Source organism: Ziziphus jujuba, chromosome 3 (genome assembly GCF_031755915.1).
Source record: "Ziziphus jujuba cultivar Dongzao chromosome 3, ASM3175591v1".
NCBI classification, from domain to species: Eukaryota; Viridiplantae; Streptophyta; class Magnoliopsida; order Rosales; family Rhamnaceae; genus Ziziphus; species Ziziphus jujuba.
In genome coordinates this window covers 15,476,652-15,498,670 of record NC_083381.1, presented here as the reverse complement: position 1 = coordinate 15,498,670, position 22,019 = coordinate 15,476,652, and the positions used below count along the sequence as shown (strand labels likewise).

Here is a 22,019-nt window from a genome sequence, read left to right as displayed (position 1 = left end):
TATGGTATCTTCGGACAAGTATCACAGTCTACGAGCAAGGAAGATAGCCATTGGGCAAGTATAATAGTTCTTAGACAAGTGGTAGCCTTTAGGCAGATGAGATAGTCTTTGGGGCAGTTGTGATTATGTAATAGCCCTTGGACAGGTGATTACCTTCAGATAAATATGATCGGTGATATTAATACTATTTTTATCATTAAAATGACTGCTATTATTATTATTGTTGGTGTGATGGTTGTGTTACATTTCTTTCTGTATTACACAATTGTATGTCTGTAAAACAAGAATTGAAATGTACGGCACTAAGTGGATGGTATGGACGGACATAAATAATTAAAAGTATTTCGTGTTTTTAAAATTATTTCTAATACACGTACCAATATATAGCTTGATATCGAAGTGCTGTAAATTGTGAAAGTTATTGTAGTAAAATGGGAGGAATAAGGAAATATTGTTAGAAGTGTGTTTTTGTGCAGGAAGTTTTGTGGTAAGTCCTATATTTAAAGGAGATGCTGTCGTATTTTTTATTGGAAAGTTCGGTAGTGTTTCTCTAGGATCAGGGCTTATTTAGCATTTCGGTGAGAAATCTTGGACAGATCCTGACACATAAAATTTATTCACAATTGTTAATATAATTATATTTAAGTATTAAAAATATATAAAATATAAATATGAAATATGTTTTATTAATTATATATATATATATAAACTGGTGAGAAATATTGTAACAGCCCAGTCTACCCGCATGAGATATTATCCACTTTGGACCCAACCCGCACAGTTTTAAAAGGTCTTTCAAGAGAAAGGTATCCATACCCTCTTATAAGGCATGCTTCGTTCCTCTTTTCAACTGATGTGGGATCTCACAATCCACCCCTCTTGGAGCCTAGCGTCCTCACTGGCACACCGATCCGGATTCGGCTCTGATATTATCTCTTGGAGCCTAGCGTCCTCACTGGCACACCGATCCGGATTCGGCTCTGATATTATCTGTAACAACCCAGTCTACGCGCATGAGATATTGTCCGCTTTGGACCCACCCCGCACGGTTTTAAAAGGCATCTCAAGGGAAAGTTATCCACACCCTCTTATAAGGCATGCTTCGTTCCCCTTTCCAACCGATGTGGGATCTTACAAATATAATCTCCATCCCTTCCACAACCCCGATCCTGGGTATGGAGTTTTTACTTTATCCCCACCACGATTCCCCATTTAATCGGAGATTCCTCGCCTCGTTGTGGTAGAGATCGGAGAATGTGGGGCAAATTGCCACCCCTAAATAGCTCTAGCATTACTTTTTTTTTTTTTTTAAATATTTGCTATGAAAAATGCTAAAGATACCAAAGGGATAAGTGTAACTAAACATGTTTTAATCGATCATCTTTTAAATTAGTTTTCTATTTCAATATCACTCCACTTAATATGTATTAAAACAAAAGATATTTTATATTCTATGAACTTAATAGAAATTGTGCAAAAAAATAAAATAAAATAAATATGTTCTTCAAGGCAAAAAATAAAGTAACATTTCCTACCTTGTGAACAATTAATGAACTCAAAGTTAATTGAAAAATAAAAAAAATATATATCAATAAAGAATATAAAAAACAAACTTGAATAAAAGATTAATTAATAAATTTATTACAAATAATTAAACCTTCATACCGAAATAAAAATTATGCAAACTAGATATTTCAACGTAAAAAAGTTTCAAATAATTATGATTTTTTTTTTTCACGCCAAGATATTGAAAGATAGTTGAATTTTTATTTGTGATACACGCACACCCACATATATATATATATATATATATATATCCAAAATCAAATAAGATCCTTAATATAATATAAAGACTATTATGGTCTTTTTTTTAATAGTATTTAAATTATATTAAGAATTAAAATTTAAAATTATATTGATTAATTATTAGACATTAAAAATATTTATTTTTTCTAAATACGATTTTAAATGTCACTAAATTCATATTTGATCACTTTTTAAATTTTAAATTTCAATCTTTAATATAATTCAATAATTATAAAAAATACATCTTATTTTATTAAAGTAAAATGGACTTTACTTGGTTTTGACTGTATATATTTATTTTATTTTGTTCTTGTATAAATTATAATTTGATGTACATAGGATAGGCATGGAATCTTGTCATGCAATATTTTATTTGTTTTTTTTATCACCAGATGCAATACATGCCATGTCACCATGATGGGTAAGAACAGGGACACGCGATCTGCTTTATTTTTTTCTCCAATATTTTTAAATATCTTTTTACTTATTTACTTTTTTTACCCCTTAAATACTAAAGAGCCCAATTTAGTCTAATTTGGTCTTTAAATCAATAAATCATTTCCTGTAGAATTATCTTATTAAGATTTAATTCCCTTAACTAATTCTTCCTATTTTAGCTTTGTTTCAAAACTATAAATTACGAATATTATTATATAAAAGTTTTAAAATTTAAACGTCTATGCTTAATTTAATTTGTCTAGATAATTTTTTACTTGAAAGGATATTCAAATTATACCAAACGTATTTAATAATTCATTCATTATTTAAGTGATACATTCTAACAATATTAGCCTCCTTATTTTTATTTTTATTGCTTTTGAAAATAAACTAGTCTCTTTATTGTTTTTGTACATATTTGTTGTGAATTTTCATTAAAAATATTGGATAAAAAGAAAATCAACATCAAAAAATAAAAAAATAAAAAAATAACTTCTGAGATTTTTACTGAAAAATATTGATCTTTTAGTATATTTTTTGAAGAATTTATTTTGTATTTACCATATATATATATATATATATATTTGACATTACGAAAATAGTTTGAACTCAGATTTTCATGTAAAAAAGTAGTGATTTTAACACTAGATGTACACCTTTGGAAAAAAATTTCTAGGTTCACTCATTTCACCACGGTATAACCACAAACCAACTAGTTTGTCACATTCTTTATTTTTTGCGTGGAAAGATATACATGGCACATGCTATATAGAATAGAGTATGAGCTTTGGAATTAAACGATAAAGAATGACAGAGAAATAATTTTTTTTATAACAATAATAATAATAATATAACTTGAAAAAGGAAATATTGAGCGTGTTGCCATGCTTAATATTTTATTATTATGAAAATATACTTAATTTATTGAATATATGTCTACAATACCAAAATCAAATCAATTCAATATTTCTTTATTTAGTTTAGTTAATTTATTTTCCAAATTATTTAGTCTTTAATTAATTTATATTATAAATTATTTATTTTTTTCATTAAAGAACGATTTTATATTTTAATATCTATATATATATATATATATTTACAATTTTTGACATAAAGTGTTTGCTTACAAGATAGAAAAGTAGGATCACATAAATAAAGAAAAAGAAATAAAAAGGAAATAAAAAAATATATAATGAAATAACAAAAATAGAAAAAAAAATAATGAAATTAAAAAATGAAATAAAAGACAAGAAAAATAGCATAAAAAATGAAACCAAGAATGAAAAATGAAATTAAAAACAAATAAATAGAAAGTATTGCTTTTTCAAAGTCACCCTTCTCATACAATCGTCAAGGTGGGGTAGCTCAAGTTGGAAGGGGAAGGCGTTGCCGTGTATCAGTCATATGAAATAAGTGGGAAGTGGAAGGCTTTTGGGGGTATTAGTTATATGACATGAGTTGGTAGGTGAATGCGTCTGGGGGCATTAGTGTAAGAATATCAGACCTTCTCATACGGTCAAAAGTTACATTTCTTCATTTGGATCTATTTGACGTGGTTTATGTATATAAAGGAAATGAGTAACATGTCTTCACATGCGATCGGCGGAGAATTTCAATCAAGGACAATATCGTCAACAAAAATGTACCTAACCATACACAAAACACATATACAATCAGGGTCCGGCCCATGGCGATGTGTTACTGACTGGCACGAATAGTCTCCACTCTCGGCTATAAAAGGCAGTGGCAATCTCTCTCACATTATTCTTCAAATCTTTCTTCTCAAAAACAGCAACCAAGAAACCACCATTCCCAAGTAAGCAGCCGCCAGACATTTTTAATCTAATATGACTTATTTTGCTTTCTGCGTCTTTAAGAGAGATTTTTTGTTGTTGCTGTTGTTTTGTATGTTAGTTCGAATTTTTCGTTTTCTTATTGTTCAGAGGCATGGTTTTGATTATAAAAATTCGGTTTATATATATGTTGATCTTTGATTTACATGGTGACGTTTTTAGCCCACTTATATGTTTTTGCTTTGGATTAGTATTTTTGTTTTTACGTCTTTTTGTGGCTTATATATTGCTTTCTTAGTTTTGTTTGTTCGAAAAGATTTCTTTTTATCTATATGCATGTAGATAATGGAGGAATCTTTAAGAAAAACGAAACTTCCCTTTTGTTTGTGCTTAAGAGCAAGAGTTCCTACGGCGAACTGGACTTGTTCGCAGGGGTGGTTCTATCAATTACCACCATTAACAAGCCACTAACCCGCGGAACGGCATGTGCTATTCGGATTTTAATTATATATCCCATGGATTCACTTCACGAATTCGAAACCGATTCAAATCCAGAAACAAATTCAACCATCATCAACATCAACACCCCATCAGCAGCAGCAGCACCTCACTAGCTGCGGCAGCATCAGCGTTGTCACCGTCATCCTCGTCGTGGTCGTTGCCGAGCTCGACGCTGAGCCGGTACGAGAACCAGAAACGAAGTGACTGGAACACGTTTGGTGTAAACCTCGATGGTGAGCCGGTACGAGAACCAGAAGCGAGCCGGTAAGAGAACCAGAAGCGAGCCGGTAAGAGAACCAAAAGCGAGCCGGTAAGAGAACCAGAAGCGAGCCGGTACGAGAACCAGAAGCGAGCCGGTACGAGAACCAGAAGCGAAGTGACTGGAACACTTTTGGTGTAAACCTCGACGCTGAGCCGGTACGAGAACCATCGTCGTGGTCGTTGCCGAGCTCGACGCTGAGCCGGTACGAGAACCAAAAGCGAAGTGACTGGAACACTTTTGGTGTAAACCTCGACGCTGAGCCGGTACGAGAACCATCGTCGTGGTCGTTGACGAGCTCGACACTGAGCCGGTACTGTGAAGTCCAGCCGCACCAACCACACCAACCTCACCAACCACAGCCGCACCAACCACAGCCACCATTGTTGACAGCCACCATTGTTGATCAACAATTGTGGGCTAAGATGTTGAAAAGTGTGGCCTTGTAAGCCTATAAATAGGCTCCTTACCATTGCATGAAAACCAAGCCAAGAGAGCAATCTCAATCCTCCCAAGTGAGGAGAATTGAGAGAAAACTCCAAGAGAGAGAGTTGTTTAAGTTCCAGAGAGAACTTGAGAGAAGAGTGAGCAATTCCAGAGAGAATTGGAGAGTGCAGAGAGAGGTTCCACGAGAGAATCCTCCATGAGAGAAGTTTTTATTTTTGTATTCTATTTTTAAGAGATTAATAGAATTCTTTTATTTTTCTTCTCATATTTCTTCTCTAAAGTGGTCAGAGAACCACAACAAGTGGTATCAGAGCTCCAGGTTGAGAGCTTGGGTCCAAAATTTGAAGAAACAAAGCTACTGTTCTTCAAGTTGGTGTTTTGGAAAGTTGCTCAAATAATTAATTTGACAATCCCAGGTGAAAGTACCCGACGAGAGGAGAACAACGAAGTTCGCCGGAGAGAAAACGGACGTCCCACGCGCCCGCACGCGCCGAATGAAATTTTTCTGCAACTGTTCACGCGCCGCACGCGCCGTCTGGAGGTTGAAGACGACCACGTCAGCAGACATGTCAGCAGCGAACCCCTGCCACGTCATCTGCCACACCAGCGACACGTCGTCAGCCACGTCATCTGCCACGTGGTGCCACGTCAGCACCATCTGCCACGTCAGCAATATTTTTTGAAATTACGGAACGGCCCCTGAAGTTTCGGAAATTACGGAATAGCCCCTGAATTATTGAAAATTACAGATTGACCCCTGTAGTTTTCTGAAATTACGGTGCAGCCCCTGAACTATTGGAAATTATAGATTGACCCCTGTAGTTTCTGTATTTGCAGGTTGACCCAGAAATTTTGTGAAATTACATTTTTGCCCCAAAATTTCTGGTAATTATATTTTGACCCCGGAAGAGTCAAGTCCACCTTTTTCGGCCGTTCCGGACGCAACGGTTAACTCCGTTTTGCCAAATTCAGCTCCATTTTTGGTCAAGCCATAATGTCAATGGAAGAATCATCTTCGGGAGCTATGGTTAAGCTCACTGCCACAAATTATACACTTTGGAGACCTCGGATGGAAGATCTCCTCAATTGTAAGGATCTGTTTGATCCTATAGAAGCTAAAGGCGAAAACCCCGATCCCAGCAAAGTAGCAGAATGGAAGAAATTAAACAAGAAAACGATCGGTCAGATCAGGCAATGGATCGACCACAGTGTCTTCCATCATGTAGCAAAGGAAACGGATGCATATGCCCTCTGGACAAAATTGGAGGACATGTACCAGGCCAAGACTGCTCGGAACAAAGCCCTGTTGCTTAAGCGATTGGTACATCTCACATTACAGAGTGGAACTTCTGTAGCCGAGCATACCAGTGAGTTCCAGAGCTTGGTAAATCAACTATCTGCTGTGGATTACCAACTAGGGGATGAGGATCAGGCCCTCCTACTTCTAAGCTCTCTTCCAGACAGTTGGGAGACATTGGTAGTCTTTCTCAGCAATTCGGCCCCGAATGGCAAACTTACTATGGCTATGGTTAAGGATGCCCTATTTAATGAAGAGGCCAGGAGAAAGGACATTGGCATGGATCAGTCACATGCCCTCGTCACAGAGAGAGGAAGATAGCAAAGAGGTGGTCGAGATAGGGGGAGAGGCAGGAGCAAGAGCAGAGGCAGATCTACAAACGGCAGAAAATCATCGTATAAGTGCTATCATTGTGGCCTGGAGGGTCACATGAAGAAGAACTGCAGAAAGTTATTGAGAGAGCAGAGACTCCAAGGTAATCAGCCGAAGAAGGATGGAGAGACACTAGTCACTTGTACAGGAGAAGTGGCGCTCTGCTCCACCGAAGAAGCGACATGCCTTCATATATCAACCCAAGATGTTGAGTGGGTAGTCGATACTGCAGCATCCTACCATGTCACTCCACATAGAGATTTCTTCAAAACGTACAAAGCAGGAGACTTTGGTACGGTAAAGATGGGAAATTCCAGTTTCGCAAAGATTATGGGAACTGGTGATATTCAGATAAAAACGAATATTGGTTGTACAATCACTTTGAAGGATGTCCGTCATGTTCCAGATCTTCGGCTTAATCTACTTTCGGGAGCAGCCTTAGACAAGCAAGGCTATGACAACTACTTCAGCAAAGGCACATGGAAAATGACGAAAGGTGCCATAGTTGTCGCCCGAGGACATATTTGTGGAACGTTGTACAAGACTCATGTGAAAATATGTGCAGACAGCCTCAATATTGCAGAAGGAGAGGCGTCTCAAAATCTGTGGCACCAGAGACTCGGTCACATGAGTGAAAAAGGATTGTCCACTTTGACAAGGAAGAAGCTTATCACTGTTTGCAAGGATGCTGCGCTAGATCCTTGTAATCACTGCTTGTTTGGTAAGCAACATAGAGTCTCCTTCAGTTCCTCTGCATTGAGAAGATCAGAGTTGCTTAGTCTGGTGCACTCTGATGTTTATGGTCCCATGGAGGTGGAATCATTAGGTGGCAACAAGTATTTCCTGACCTTCATTGATGATGCTTCTCGGAAGGTGTGGGTATATTTCTTGAAGACAAAGGACCAGGTATTGGATTACTTCAAACTGTTTCATACCATGGTAGAGCGTGAAACAGGAAAGAAGTTGAAATGTCTCCGTTCAGATAATGGAGGCGAGTATACTTCCAAGGAGTTCGATGCCTACTGCAGAAGACACGGCATTCGACATGAGAAGACGGTCCCTCGCACCCCACAACATAATGGAATAGCCGAAAGAATGAACCGAACCATTATGGAAAAGGTCAGAAGTATGCTCAGTATGGCTAAGCTGCCAAAGCCATTCTGGGGAGAAGCTGTTCGTGCCGCCTGCTATTTAATCAACAGATCACCGTCAGTACCGTTGAATTTTGAAATTCTGGAGAAAGTGTGGTCGGGTAAGATTCCCTCCTACTCTCATTTAAGAGTTTTTGGTTGTTTAGCTTATGTACATGTATCCAAGGAGCTCAGACAGAAGCTCGATGCAAGATCTACTCCATGCATCTTTATAGGATATGGAGATGAAGAATTCGGATACAGGTTATGGGACCCGAAAACAAAGAAGGTTATTAGAAGCAGGGATGTAGTATTCCAAAAAAACCAGAAAATGGAAGACATTGAAAAGCCCAGAATGTCTCCTAATTGTAGTTCTAGTGCCGAGAATTTTTGTCCTAATCCAGCACCAGCACAAATAGCCACAGAGGATAATGAGGTGCATGAAGATATACCAGAAGCAGACCAGGAGGAAGAAGGGGATAATGAGCAGGGGGAGACTCAATCCTCTCAAGCAGCTGCAGGGCCATCACAGCGGTCAGATGATGGTACACCTCCTGAAACCAGTGGTTTACAAGTTCAGAGATCTGAGCGAGGCCGAATTCCATCAAAGAGATTTCCAGAATCTGAGTATATTCTGCTTACTGAAGAAGGGGAGCCAGAGAGTTTCCAAGAAGCTGTTTCTCATCAAGAGAAGGAAAAGTGGCTGCAAGCAATGCAAGATGAGATGGAATCCTTGCAGAAAAATCATACTTATGAGTTGGTTAAGCTTCCAACAGGAAAGAAGGCACTAAAGAATAAATGGGTGTTCAAGCTCAAGAAAGATGGCAGCGGAAAGGTGGTGAAACACAAAGCTCGATTGGTGGTCAAAGGATTTCTTCAGAAGAAAGGAATTGACTTTGATGAGATTTTTTCACCAGTGGTAAAAATGACTTCAATTCGAGTCATTTTTGGTTTAGTAGCAAGTCTAAACCTAGAGCTTGAGCAGATGGATGTGAAGACAGCATTTCTTCACGGTGATTTACATGAAGAAATCTACATGGCGCAGCCAGAAGGATTTGAGGTTTCAGGGAAAGAAAACCTCGTATGCAAGCTAAAGAAGAGCTTGTATGGCCTCAAGCAAGCACCAAGACAATGGTATAAGAAGTTTGACTCATTTATGGTGAGTCAAGGCTATAAAAGGACTGCAGCAGACCAGTGTGTTTATATTCAAAAATTTTCAGGTGGAAACTTCATTGCACTTTTGCTATATGTGGACGACATGTTGATCGTTGGACAAGATGCAATGAAGATTAGTAAGCTGAAGAAAGAATTGTCTAAGTCCTTTGATATGAAAGACTTAGGACCAGCTCAACAAATTTTGGGAATGCAAATAATCCGAGACAGGAAGAATAGAAGGTTATGGCTATCTCAAGAGAAGTATGTTGAACGGGTGATAAAGAGATTCAACATGGATAAAGCCAAACCGGTCAGCATTCCACTTGCAAATCATTTTAAGTTGAGTAAGAGAATGTGCCCCTTATCCAAAGAAGAGATAGAGGAGATGGCTTCAGTACCATATTCTTCAGCGGTAGGAAGTCTGATGTATGCAATGGTGTGTACCAGACCAGACATTGCTCATGCAGTAGGTGTTGTGAGCAGATTTCTTTCAAATCCTGGAAAGAAACACTGGGAAGCAGTCAAATGGATTCTCAGGTATCTTAAAGGTACATCGAAGCTGTGCTTGTGCTACGGGGGAGGTGATCCAATCTTAGAAGGCTATACAGATGCAGATATGGCCGGAGACCCTGATAATAGAAAATCTACATCAGGATATCTCTACACTTTTGCAGGGGGAGCTGTGTCATGGCAGTCAAGATTGCAGAAGTGTGTTGCTTTATCCACTACTGAAGCAGAGTACATTGCCGCAGCGGAAGCGGGTAAGGAAATGTTGTGGTTAAAGCGTTTTCTCACAGAATTGGGCATCAAGCAAGAAGACTACAAGATACATTGTGATAACCAAAGTGCCATGGATTTGAGCAAAAACTCAATGTATCATTCCCGTACAAAGCACATTGACATTCGCTATCATTGGATACGCGAAGTAATAGATCAACAGTTGCTGAAACTGATGAAGATCCACACAAAAGAGAATCCAGCAGATATGCTAACAAAAGTTGTTGCTCAAGAGAAGCTGAAGCTATGCAGAGACATAGCTGGAATAGATGGCAGATGACCATCAGTTTTAAATGCGGCTGGAGGGGGAGAATTGTGAAGTCCAGCCGCACCAACCACACCAACCTCACCAACCACAGCCGCACCAACCACAGCCACCATTGTTGACAGCCACCATTGTTGATCAACAATTGTGGGCTAAGATGTTGAAAAGTGTGGCCTTGTAAGCCTATAAATAGGCTCCTTACCATTGCATGAAAACCAAGCCAAGAGAGCAATCTCAATCCTCCCAAGTGAGGAGAATTGAGAGAAAACTCCAAGAGAGAGAGTTGTTTAAGTTCCAGAGAGAACTTGAGAGAAGAGTGAGCAATTCCAGAGAGAATTGGAGAGTGCAGAGAGAGGTTCCACGAGAGAATCCTCCATGAGAGAAGTTTTTATTTTTGTATTCTATTTTTAAGAGATTAATAGAATTCTTTTATTTTTCTTCTCATATTTCTTCTCTAAAGTGGTCAGAGAACCACAACAGGTACGAGAACCAGAAACGAAGTGACTGGAACACGTTTGGTGTAAACCTCGACGGTGAGCAGGTACGAGAACCAGAAGCGAGCCGGTACAAGAACCAGAAGCGAGCCGGTACGAGAACCAGAAGCGAAGTGACTGGAACACTTTTGGTGTAAACCTCGACGCCGAGCCGGTACGAGAACCAGAAGCCAAGTGAATGGAACACTTTTGGTGTAAACCTCGACGCTGAGCCGCTACGGGAACCAGAAGCGACGTGACTGGAACACTTTTGGCGTAAACCTCGACGCCGACCCGGTACGAGAACCAGAAACGAAGTGACTGGAACAACGTTGGCAGAAACGAAATGACTGGAACACTTTTGGTGTAAACCTCGACGCTGAGCCGCTACGAGAACCAGAAGCGAGCCGGTACGAGAACCAGAAGCGAAGTGAATGGAACACTTTTGGTGTAAACCTCGACGCTGAGCCGCTACGAGAACCAGAAGCGAACTGACTGGAACACTTTTGGTGTAAACGTCGACGCTGAGCCGCTACGAGAACCAGAAGCGAAGTGTTCCAGCCGCTACGAGAACCAGAAGCGACGTGACTGGAACACTTTTGGCGTAAACCTCGACGCTGAGCCGGTACGAGAACCAGAAACAAAGTGATTGGAACAACGTTGGTGCCGGTACGAGAACCAAAAACGAAGTGACTGGAACACTTTTGGTGCAAACCTCGACGATGAGCCGGTACGAGAACCAGAAACGTAGTGACTGGAACACTTTTGGTGTAAACCTTAGTCTTCCCGAATTGGTCCAAGTACCTGAGGGAATCCGGCGGGTGTGAACCTTAGTCTTCCTGAATTGGTCCAAGCACCTGAGGAATTCCAGCACGTGAGCTCCGCTGCAGCAGGAGAGAGACAGCGGTGGCCTGTGGTTTCGCAGGTACTGTCCAGCACGTGAGCTCCGCCGCTGTCTAAGGTTCACACCCGCTGGAATTCCCTCAGGTACTTGGACCAATTCGGGAAGACTAAGGCTCACACCCAGCTCTGTCCCTTCTTCGGCCACCAAAACCCACCTGCACCCTGTCCCTGCCCCCTACGCCAAGCTTGGGGGAGCCTCGACGCCCTCATCGGCCTCCTCTGTGCCGCTTTCGAAGAGCACGGAGGGAGACCGGAGGCGAATCCGTTCGCAGCCAGAGCTGTGAGGTTGTATCTGCGAGAAGTTCGTGATTCACAGGCCAAAGCAAGAGCTATGAGAAGAAAAAACGCAAAAGGCCTCCTCCTCATAATAATAATACTAGTAGGCAAGCTTCTCATCTGCCGGCATTGCATAAACCCATTTCTATCCGACCCAAATCCCACTCATAAACCCAATTCTATCGGCCACTGGCACCGTCACTAACAAGTCACGCGCCTGCAGGCTAAATCAGAACAGCGTCCTGTTCGGATTTTAGATATCCGACCCCAAATACCAAATGCATAATCCCATTTCTACTGGCTGTGGGCAAGACCACTGACGAGTCACGCGCCCCAGAGGGCTAAATCCGAACAGCGAGTGCTGTTCCAATTTTTAATATCCGACAGGAGTAGCACGACAAGCCACGCGCCGCAGGCTAACCGATTGAACATAGGCTTGCGATAGTGATGGAGGAGACCTTTTTGATCACTTTTGACGATGGGGAAACAGGTCGGTCGGTGGGGATGTGAGTAGCATCACAGTGTCCACCGCCGTGGATTAGAGGCCCGGGCGGGTCTATCGTTTCTGGCTTTTATGGGTTTAGTCTCATTAACCCGCCAATTTTTCAATTCTACGACGATGTTTGTTTTTCTTGACTCCTGTTTATTTTTTATTTTTATTTATTATTATTTTTTCTGGCTGTCCTTGTTCCAGACGTTATGGGTTTTTTAATTTTTCTTATCATTCAGGCATGATTTGTTTGATTCTAATCTTGGTTATATGGATGTTTGATTTAGGAGAAATTTTTCTCGGTTTGCGATGGTGATGAAGGAGAACTTTTCGGGTCGCTTTTTTTTTGCATGAATAATCGCTCATGTTATAGATTTAAAATTTTCATGTAGTTTCTTAAAGAACTTTTGTTAGATTACTTATTTATTTATTTATTTTTTTGGGTACCGTGGGCCTCATTTTTATCAGTAGCAGCTCATATTTGTGGTATATAATTCTGAGCTTGTGATATATGCACCTGATAGCATATATCACAATGGCATGTGGGAATTGGAGACCGGACAAGTACCATTTGACTTCCGTTGATGCTTATGGGCATCCCGAGTTTATTAAGAACATGATCACAGGCTCATCGCGGGTTGATTGTGCCCTTTTCATTGTTGATTCCACCAGTACTGGTGGTTTTGAAGTTGGCATTTTTAGGAATGGACAGACTCCATTGACTAAATCTCCTAATGTTATCTGTTGCTGCAATTAAGTGATTACTGTATTCTCTCAATGTTATTTCCCGATTAAACCTGTTAAAGTTAAGTGTCCATTTTAGAGTATTGGGACATGTAGACATATTTTGTCTATGAAATTATACATAGGGGTTTCCCGCTTCAGATGTTTTTAGTTTTTTCTATGGACAGAAAGCCAAGTGTGGTAGAGTTTCAACCAATTAAGAACTAGTTGGTTTTCAATTTCCAATCCCTTGAGCTCATATTTGTGTACATGTTTCTTAATTTCTTTGATTTTATATAGTTATTTGTAACCGCTCTACATCTTTATGCTATTTCTAGCAGTTTATATCGACCTCAAACTATCTACTTTTAGTTTATTTTATTTTGTAAAAAGAATGTTGAGATTAAAATATCTTCTTCTTCTTTTGCTAAATAGCTGTTATTTATTATTATTATTTTTTTTTTTTTGGACAATTGCTAAATGGTTGTTTAAGTGGCGTTTATATATATTTAATGCTTTTTTCCTCGTAGATGGATGCTGCCGATTACTTAAAGGAGAGGTCTGATGAAATTGTGGAGGAGCCGGCAAAAACTGGGAAATTTCTGACAGACGTTCCCTTGTCAGGTTCAGAAGGGGACTACCCAACTGGTGGAGCACTTGACCAGATTCAAGTTCCTGATGGAGGTAAGAGCATCAAGTTTGCTGTCATGAAGGGAAGCAAGAAATTTAAGGCTGCTATGGTAAAGGGCGGTAAGAAATTTGCGGACGCTATGGTTAAGGGAGGTAAAAAGTCTTGGGCCGCTATACTAAGAGGAGGTAAGAAATTTGGGCCTTCTTGTATTAGTGGATGTGTTAGTGGATGCATCCAGGCTATTGTGGATGCGGTAACCAACTGACTTGAACATGAAATGTAGGCACTTTAGAAGGACCATGTTTCGAAATGTTATCCTTTGTTTATGGATTTTGTACGTGTGAAAGAATGGTTTTTTTCAATAATCATGTAATGAAACAATGGCTTGTTGTTGTATTTTTATTTTTATTTTTTCCTTTTTTGGTTGGTTGTACTGTTTATTTGCTTTTCATGTTTTGGCTGTGGTTTTTTTTTTTTTTTTTTGTTTTTTTTTTTTGGTTGAGGTATATATTGAATATAATGGTTCTATTATTGTTTACGACGATTAAGTAAGTGTTTTCCTTTTTTTTTTAAAAAAAAAAACAATATGTACCATCAAATATGTAGTTTTACATTTTTTCCCCAAAAAATAAAAATTTTGCAGTATCAAAATATATATTAATAATATTATATTAATTCTTAAAATTTTGGACTACAATTTACACATTTAATAGGTCTTATGAAAATCTAATATGGAATCACATTATAATTGTTTGTTTTTCTTCCTTTTTTTTTTCCTCTGGTTATTTTGTTGAAGACTTGAAGTTTAATCTTCTGATGCTATCTTCTCCAATTAGCCCTGTACTATTTGGAAACCGTCGTGGACCTTTTTGCATCACATAAATTATATTATCAAAATCAAAAAATAAAATTGTAAAGGGTAACTTGGTCATAATCTTTGGACCTAATAATAATTTCTGAATATTAGTTGGTAAAATCGATCCGTAACCAAATTGATACATAGAGCATTGCTCTCTTCATAGTTATTACGATTATTTATTTAATTTTATCAAAGCTTAATAAGAGTAATTTACATGTGGTCTTCAAAATTGATGGTTAGAATGTTTTTGTCACTATACGGATGATGATAAATTCATCTAGACGATTGTTCATCCAAAAGAAAACTAGTCTAGTTGTTTATGCACTCCTTTGGTATCACTTCTGCCTCTCGTATCATCACATTTCAACGTTTGACTTTTGAAATGTACTAGCTAAGTTAATTCAAATAAAAGCTTATTTTGTGACAAGAATAAAAAAATAAAAGCTTATATTTTGCTTCTACAAAAAACGATTTCTTTTTTTTTTTTTTGGGTTATTTTTTGTTCATAGTTAAAAGAATATTTTGTGGAAAGAAAAATGATTTTATTGATACGTAATGGATATAAATTATATTAATAAAGTAATTGCAATTGCATTTTTTATAATTTAATTATCTAAATGGCAATTCTTCTGATTTGTAATGAAGAGCACCATTTCTATTCTATTTTATGATTTCTCCTACGGCATGGCCTATGGGAGACTTCCGTTCCACTTCGACCTGCTCACGCGACCTAACAGGCTTAAAGCAAACTCCGCTCTCGTCTTTACTCACTTCTACAACTAATGCTTTTTCGTAAAAGTGGAAATTTGAATTCACATATCAGATTCGTGTCAATCCCGTTTAATAATCGTGTCAAAAATGTTCAATCCGAATTCGATCCATTTATTAATCCTGTCAGGTACGTAAAACATTAATCTAACCTGTTTATAAATAGATCAATACTACAGACCCGATTAACATAATTACTTTAACAAGTCGTGTTAATCTGTTAGGTTAATTAAAAATAAAATTAACTTGTTTATTAATATACCTATTCTACTAACTTGAAAATTGATCTCTTTATTTGAAAATGATTTAAAAATAATATTTAAAAAATAACATAAAAATAATTTAAGCATTAAAAAATTAAGATGACAATTAAGGCTTTAATCATGTGGTGGAGAAGAGTTTTAGTGATCTGAATTTTTTTTATGTTTTTATTTTATTTTATTAAAGATTTTTTTTTTGTCTTTAAAAATTTAATAATAGAAAATTACTTTTATAAAGTTTTTTTTATTTATAATATCTTTTACTTATTAAATATTATATTATGGATAAGCTTATAATTTAAAATTAAATTTAAATGGGTTATAATAGATATATAATCATGTTGGATTGAAACTGACACATTTAATAAATGGGTCATAACGGATCAATTTCAAATTAAATGGGTCAATCCGAAAATGATCCGAATAATAATCGTGTTAAACGGGTTGATCCAATTATTATTCAAACTCATTTATGATAAATCCAACTTATTTATTCTGTATCGTTTTTTAATCGTATTAACGTGTCATAACCCAAATTGTCACCCTACTTTTTTGCCCCCAAAACACAACATAGATTTTTTTTTTCTCTTTTTTTGTTTTGTTCAGTTTTTCTGATTTTCAAACTAGGTGTTAAAGTTTATAATAAGATATAAGATATAATAATATTGATTCGATATTATTAAGACAAATTCATCAAACACTAGTAGCATCCTACCCTTTTATTTTCTTATGAATAAGAACACTAATATCATCCTCCTTGTTCATATTATGTATCGTGTTACAAGGCCTACTTGCGGATGTATAGAAGCTAGGTGTTTTCAGTTTTTTATTTTTTTATTTATATATATATATATATATATATATTCAATAAAGTATGACTAGGGGAGGACCCATGATTTGCTAGATTAAGGAAGAAATAAATTAGTGTCTTTCTTCTTATTCCTTAATCAGCAGATGCAAGTTGTAATGATTAAAAAAAAAGAAAAAAAACTTCTGCAGATGCGAGGAGCTCCTCAATAGAAATACTAATAATAAGAATAATAATAAATTAAATTAAAAGACATATACTCCTTTTTCTTTTTTAAATTATAAGAGTCAAAGACGTTTCTTTTTATTTTTATTTTTATTTATTTTCTAAGATGTCAAAAGACGTTCGCGTATTTTCTTGGTTAGTCTGACGGTCAACTTTTCTAGAACCTAGTAGCCGTAAAATCCCCAGCAAGCACTTTTATTTTATAATTCGCCCAACAAACGCGTTGAAAAGCTTAACAACGTTCCTTTACCCTCACCCGCCTCATTTCCGGGAATAATCAATGTGAAGCCCAGTGGAATCTCCAAAAATTAATTGTAAATTTTATTGTTAAGAGATATATATTGAAAATATAAAAATATTATTTAAAAAATGCAGTGAGAGACTAACAAATTTTGTACCGGGAAAATTTGTTTACAAAATATATGGTTTAAAACTAGGAAATTTTTTTATTGCCAAAAAAAAAAAATTACAGAGAAAAATGAGATTGATAAAGAACCCACAAGAGATTCTAAATATATATGAATGCTAATGTTGGCATATGCTATGGTGCACACAACGTATGCTGAGAGTTATGAGGCTGTGTTCAATCTCTCGGCTTTGAGTTAGATACTGGTTTTAAGTGTTAAATTTAAGGGCAAAAAAATAGTACACGGAGGCTAAACGGATCCAACATGCAAAGGACAATATGATCATTTTCTAAACCCTCAAGCCTACGATGACTTATGAGTTCAATAAAATATATGGTCTTCAATAGATGATCTCAACAAAGAACGAAAGGATTTTATTTTATTTTTATTGGGATCTTCTACCACAGGTATTTTCGTATCCAATTGAATAAGGGGTTAATCCTATTCGAGAATTAGAATTATAGCAGTAATAACTATCTCCTATTCAGATGTGCACGTCCACCGAAGTGAGAGTAAGTTCATGAACAGCTGAAGGATATGGAAGCTGATTAATCAGTGCACGGCATTAGCTGCAAGCAAAAGTACCTGTATGATGTAGTAAAAGCCGTGTATCGAGAAATTATGACCAAATAAAATCTTGAAGTCCAACTCAACCAGTACTTCATTGGTGACTCGATTGTCTCCTGTTCGGAGGTGCACATCCACATCCGTGTTTACTATGGATCTCAAACATATTAATAAAATGAGAAGCATTTGTTAAAACCCAAACAACTCAATTATAGTTTAATTAACCTCTCAATTAGTTTATCCATTGCATTTTTAGAAGTCCACCTTGCTAGAACTGAGAGTGAAGCTTTTATAAATTCATGTTTACATTTGTTTAAGTTTTATTTCATTTTTTATTTGTTTAGGTTCTAATTATATGTTTTCGGTTAATTTTTTTATAATAATATAAAATTTTTGTTTTTGAATTATGTGTTATACCCATTTAACAAAAATAATCATCTACTGAAGAATATGTTTTTCATCCCAAAACATGATTTTTGTTTTAACTCACTTGTATGTTAATTAGTAATTGATTATATTTAAATCAGTTTTATTTTTAAAAAAGCTAAGTTTCTATATGAAAAAGTGGATTCTTATCATAAACTGGATAATAATTGACACATAAATATAGATTAATTCCACTGATAATATTCATTAATAGTAACAAATATTATTATTATTTTTTGTTTCATTTTATTTGTCACACATTCTAAAAATACAAACAGAGCTGAAGCATTTTCATTTTCTTGAAAAAAAAATAATAAATAAATAAGATGATTAGAATTTTTTGAAAAAATTATTGTTCTATTGTCTATTGTCTTATTCATCATTTCTTATTCCATTTTGCCCCTCTCACTAAGAACATGATGACTAAAGTTTGTAGAGTTTTGAAATAAATTATTTAAGTTTGGTTTGTCGTTGGAAAAAACAGCTCAAGCTTAGTTCAACTTGACTTTTTTAAATTTGAACATTTAACTTTTTTAACTTTATTTTCATCATTAAACTATTAATATTTACCATTTATATTAGTAATTATTTTCTTTATGAAATTAAATATTTTCTTAAAATGTTTATAAAATTAAATAAAAATAATATTATTTATGTACTATTTATGGCAAAGTATAACTTTTATGCATACAAATACAAATTTGAAATACTGTCCAAAAAAAAATGGAGCTACTCATTTCGTTAGTTTGAGTAATTCTCATGTTATATCTTCAAAAATAATCTTATTCATCTTTTTTAATAATTTCATAATGTTTAAACGTCATTTATTATTTTTGAACAAATATTACTAGACGTTGAACGAAACATAAAGGCATGGGCTTCGCTTAGTACACTATCATGTTCCCACCACCTTGAGGAATTACTACAACTTACAGGTAACTCTTTGTATGCCATGGTTTCCCTCTCTGTCTATGGAGGTAATACTGACCCTGAGATTCTGAGGTGTTAGGTCAACTTTATAGTCATATGTTAAACAATATAGTTCATGAAACATTATATTTACAATTAATATTGAATATTATATGTATATAATTACATATGGAAATAAAAACCAATATATATATATATATATATATGTAGGTGGGGTATTGAGAGAGGTAACTCAAAAGCAAAAAATTGGAAATCTTAGAAAAGTAAGATTAGATTTCAAATGGAAACAAGTGAAAAATGATTAAAAAGATTTAGAATATAAGAAATGAAAAAGGCAGGAGTTTCAAAGAAATTTATGTGTTGTATATATATAGAAAAATAAATGTTAATCACACCTAAATTATAACTTAATTAGAAGGAAAAAAATAATTATGATTGTAAATTTTCAATTTTTAAACTAGTTTAAATACTTAAAAAATAAACAAATATTTTTTAATCATTGAAAGTAATTTTCTCCTTGCAGAGAGAGACTTTATGTGACATTCTTCTCCTTGCCGAGAGAGACTATGTTATACTTTTCAAAAGTGGGAGAGAGAGAGAGAGAGAGAGATGGGGGCGCAGATGTATTCTGTAGGGGTTGAGAAGTCTGCCTTCACCTTTATAAGTTGCACTCCTCTGCCTTGTGCTACTAGAGGTGGGACCCACACGGAGTAGCAAAATGCTTTCCGATATTTCTCTGGGTCCGACGCCCATCTCATCCTAGCGTTATCTATAAGAATAACATATATTTTGGGAAAAAAATAATATATATATATATATATATAGATTTGTGCTTTTAAACAAAAAAATTACCAAACATTATAAATAAAAAAATTGTTAATTAAATTTTTACAGTATTTTAATAATGTTATAGACTGTACAATAGATATATATATCCAGAAAAATCAAATATTAAAACATAAAAAGAAGAGGCCGGATAAATTTCCATTGAATAGTAATAATAATAAACTAGAAAATTTAAAAATTAAAATAAACTAAACTCCATTCAATACATTCGTCTCCTCTATCATCATCCAATATTTTCTAATATAAATAAATAAATAAAAGTGAACAATAAGACATGAGATAAAATGAAGAAGAGCTTACTTACCTAAGAAGGAATCCTTAAAAAAAGAAAAAGAAAAAAAAAAAGAAGTAGTGTTGAGAATTGTATTATATTATATAATTTTTATGAAGGCTAAAAAAAGACAAGGTATAGCCAGGACACATCACATAATGATGTTTGAGTTTGCAGTTCACCGAACACTTATAAAAATAAATATAAATGTGTATTGGACAATTACGTGTTTACTTAGTCTTAGATCCCTAACAATCAAACAAATAGATAATAGCCTAACACAAATAATCAACAAACAAGAAAAAGCAGCTATCCTAAGGTTAATGTGTATTATTATTACATTTTTGAAACCATCACGTGCTTCTCCTCACTTCTTGTCACCAAATTGCTCGGTTCTTTCCTCTCTGAGTCTTTCTCAAGCATGTGGGTTCCTGTTCGGGCACACACTTTTGGAGGTTTTCTTTCTTTATTTAGACTGGGGTTCATAAGTTAGGTGGAAAACCCCAATAACAAAACAAAACAAAAACACAAAAAAAAAAAAGCTTTACCATTAGTCCTTTCATGGCCCTAAAGTAGGCCCAAGCTTGTATGATGAGGAGGGATATACAATTGGTTGACTGTCTTGTTTTAATTTAGAAATCTTGATTCTTTTTGAATATATTTTTGTATTTTCTTCCACACCATCTTCCCAAAATTAGTCCACTATTTGAAAGCTTTGGTTTTGCCCCCTTTTGCGATCACATAAAATTTTATTATTATTTTCAAAAATCCAAAAATAAAACAATGAAATATGTAAAGCATAGCCCGGCCACAAATTCCTAAAATTTCTATAATTATTTAATTTCATCAAGATTGATTATTTAGAATTGGTCACCGTTTATTATAAAAACCTCTAAAGTCCATCTTGGATTCAATGCAAAAAGTTAAAAGTATGTTGAAATGAATCATGAATCATTTCAAGAGGCCTTGTCTGGAGACAATTTTAGTTTTCATTAAAAGAAAAAGATTGATCTTAAATGTGGGTATATTGCATCCAACTCTGAGGATGGAGCAGATTGTTGGTGTTAGGGTTATAAAGAGTGTGGAGATGAAGAAATTTGGGTGTGGAGTTGAGGGCATAAAATCTGCTTACATCTAGAGAGGGAAGCAATTTGGGGCTGCAGTGGGTCTTTCTGTTAGGATCCGTTTTCCATGGGCCATACACTACGCGGGATATTGGAAGAACTGGTCTTATGGGGTCGTTGCTGTGTCGTGTTATTAGTGTTGTTAGTAGGGATGGCAATTTGCCCCGCACGATCCGATACCCACGGTGCACCACCCCTAACGGGGCGATTTTTTCCCGAAAATTCAGGGATGCGGGACGGGCTATGGGCAAATGCCTAAAAACCGAGTCGGGGATAGGCCGGGGACAGGGAATAATAACCCCGCCTGAACCCGCCCCGATATATATATATATATATATTTATTTATTTATTATTTTTTTTTTACAAAATTTCATTTATGTAAAATCATTTTCTTTTTTTCTTTTCATTTATTTTTTTAAATATGTATTTTATTATAATTGTAAATTTGTTCCTTGATGTATTTTATTATATTTTTATTGCATTGTAGTCATCACTACTAGAATCGAGCTGATACACGACGCAAGTACTGCGTCGCACTAAATAAACAGCGACGCATTTGACTGAGTCGCCAAATGTCTTGTCGCGAAATATATAAGATAACAGGCGACGTATAATAGCAGTCGCCTAATAATACATTTTAGCGACGCACATTATATTTTTAGCGACTCATACAGTGATGTACGTATAGCGACTAATAAAATAGCGACTCTTTATAATAAAGTCGCTAATAAATTTTTAGCGACAGTTGTGTGATTAGTCGCCAAATAATTATGTCGCTAAAAATTCTTCCTG

General features: G+C 35.8%; 1 protein-coding gene across 1 annotated transcript; it reads left to right on the top strand.

Moving 5' to 3' along the window:
- The first annotated feature begins 12,917 nt into the window (after positions 1-12,917).
- On the top strand, positions 12,918-14,001 carry LOC125423196 (elongation factor 1-alpha). Its single transcript, XM_048476836.1, has 2 exons — positions 12,918-13,118; positions 13,636-14,001. Exons 1-2 carry the CDS (start codon positions 12,918-12,920, stop codon positions 13,999-14,001), a joined length of 567 nt encoding a protein of 188 aa, XP_048332793.1.
- Positions 14,002-22,019: the final 8,018 nt, after the last annotated feature.

What these genes read in the sequence shown, in the direction of transcription:
- LOC125423196 (XM_048476836.1), top strand. Translation starts at nt 12,918, where the DNA reads ATGGCATGTGGGAATTGGAGACCGGACAAGTACCATTTGACTTCCGTT. An exon ending in CATTGACTAAATCTCCTAAT is followed by an intron (nt 13,119 to 13,635) that starts GTTATCTGTTGC and finishes TTTTCCTCGTAG; the next exon opens with ATGGATGCTGCCGATTACTT.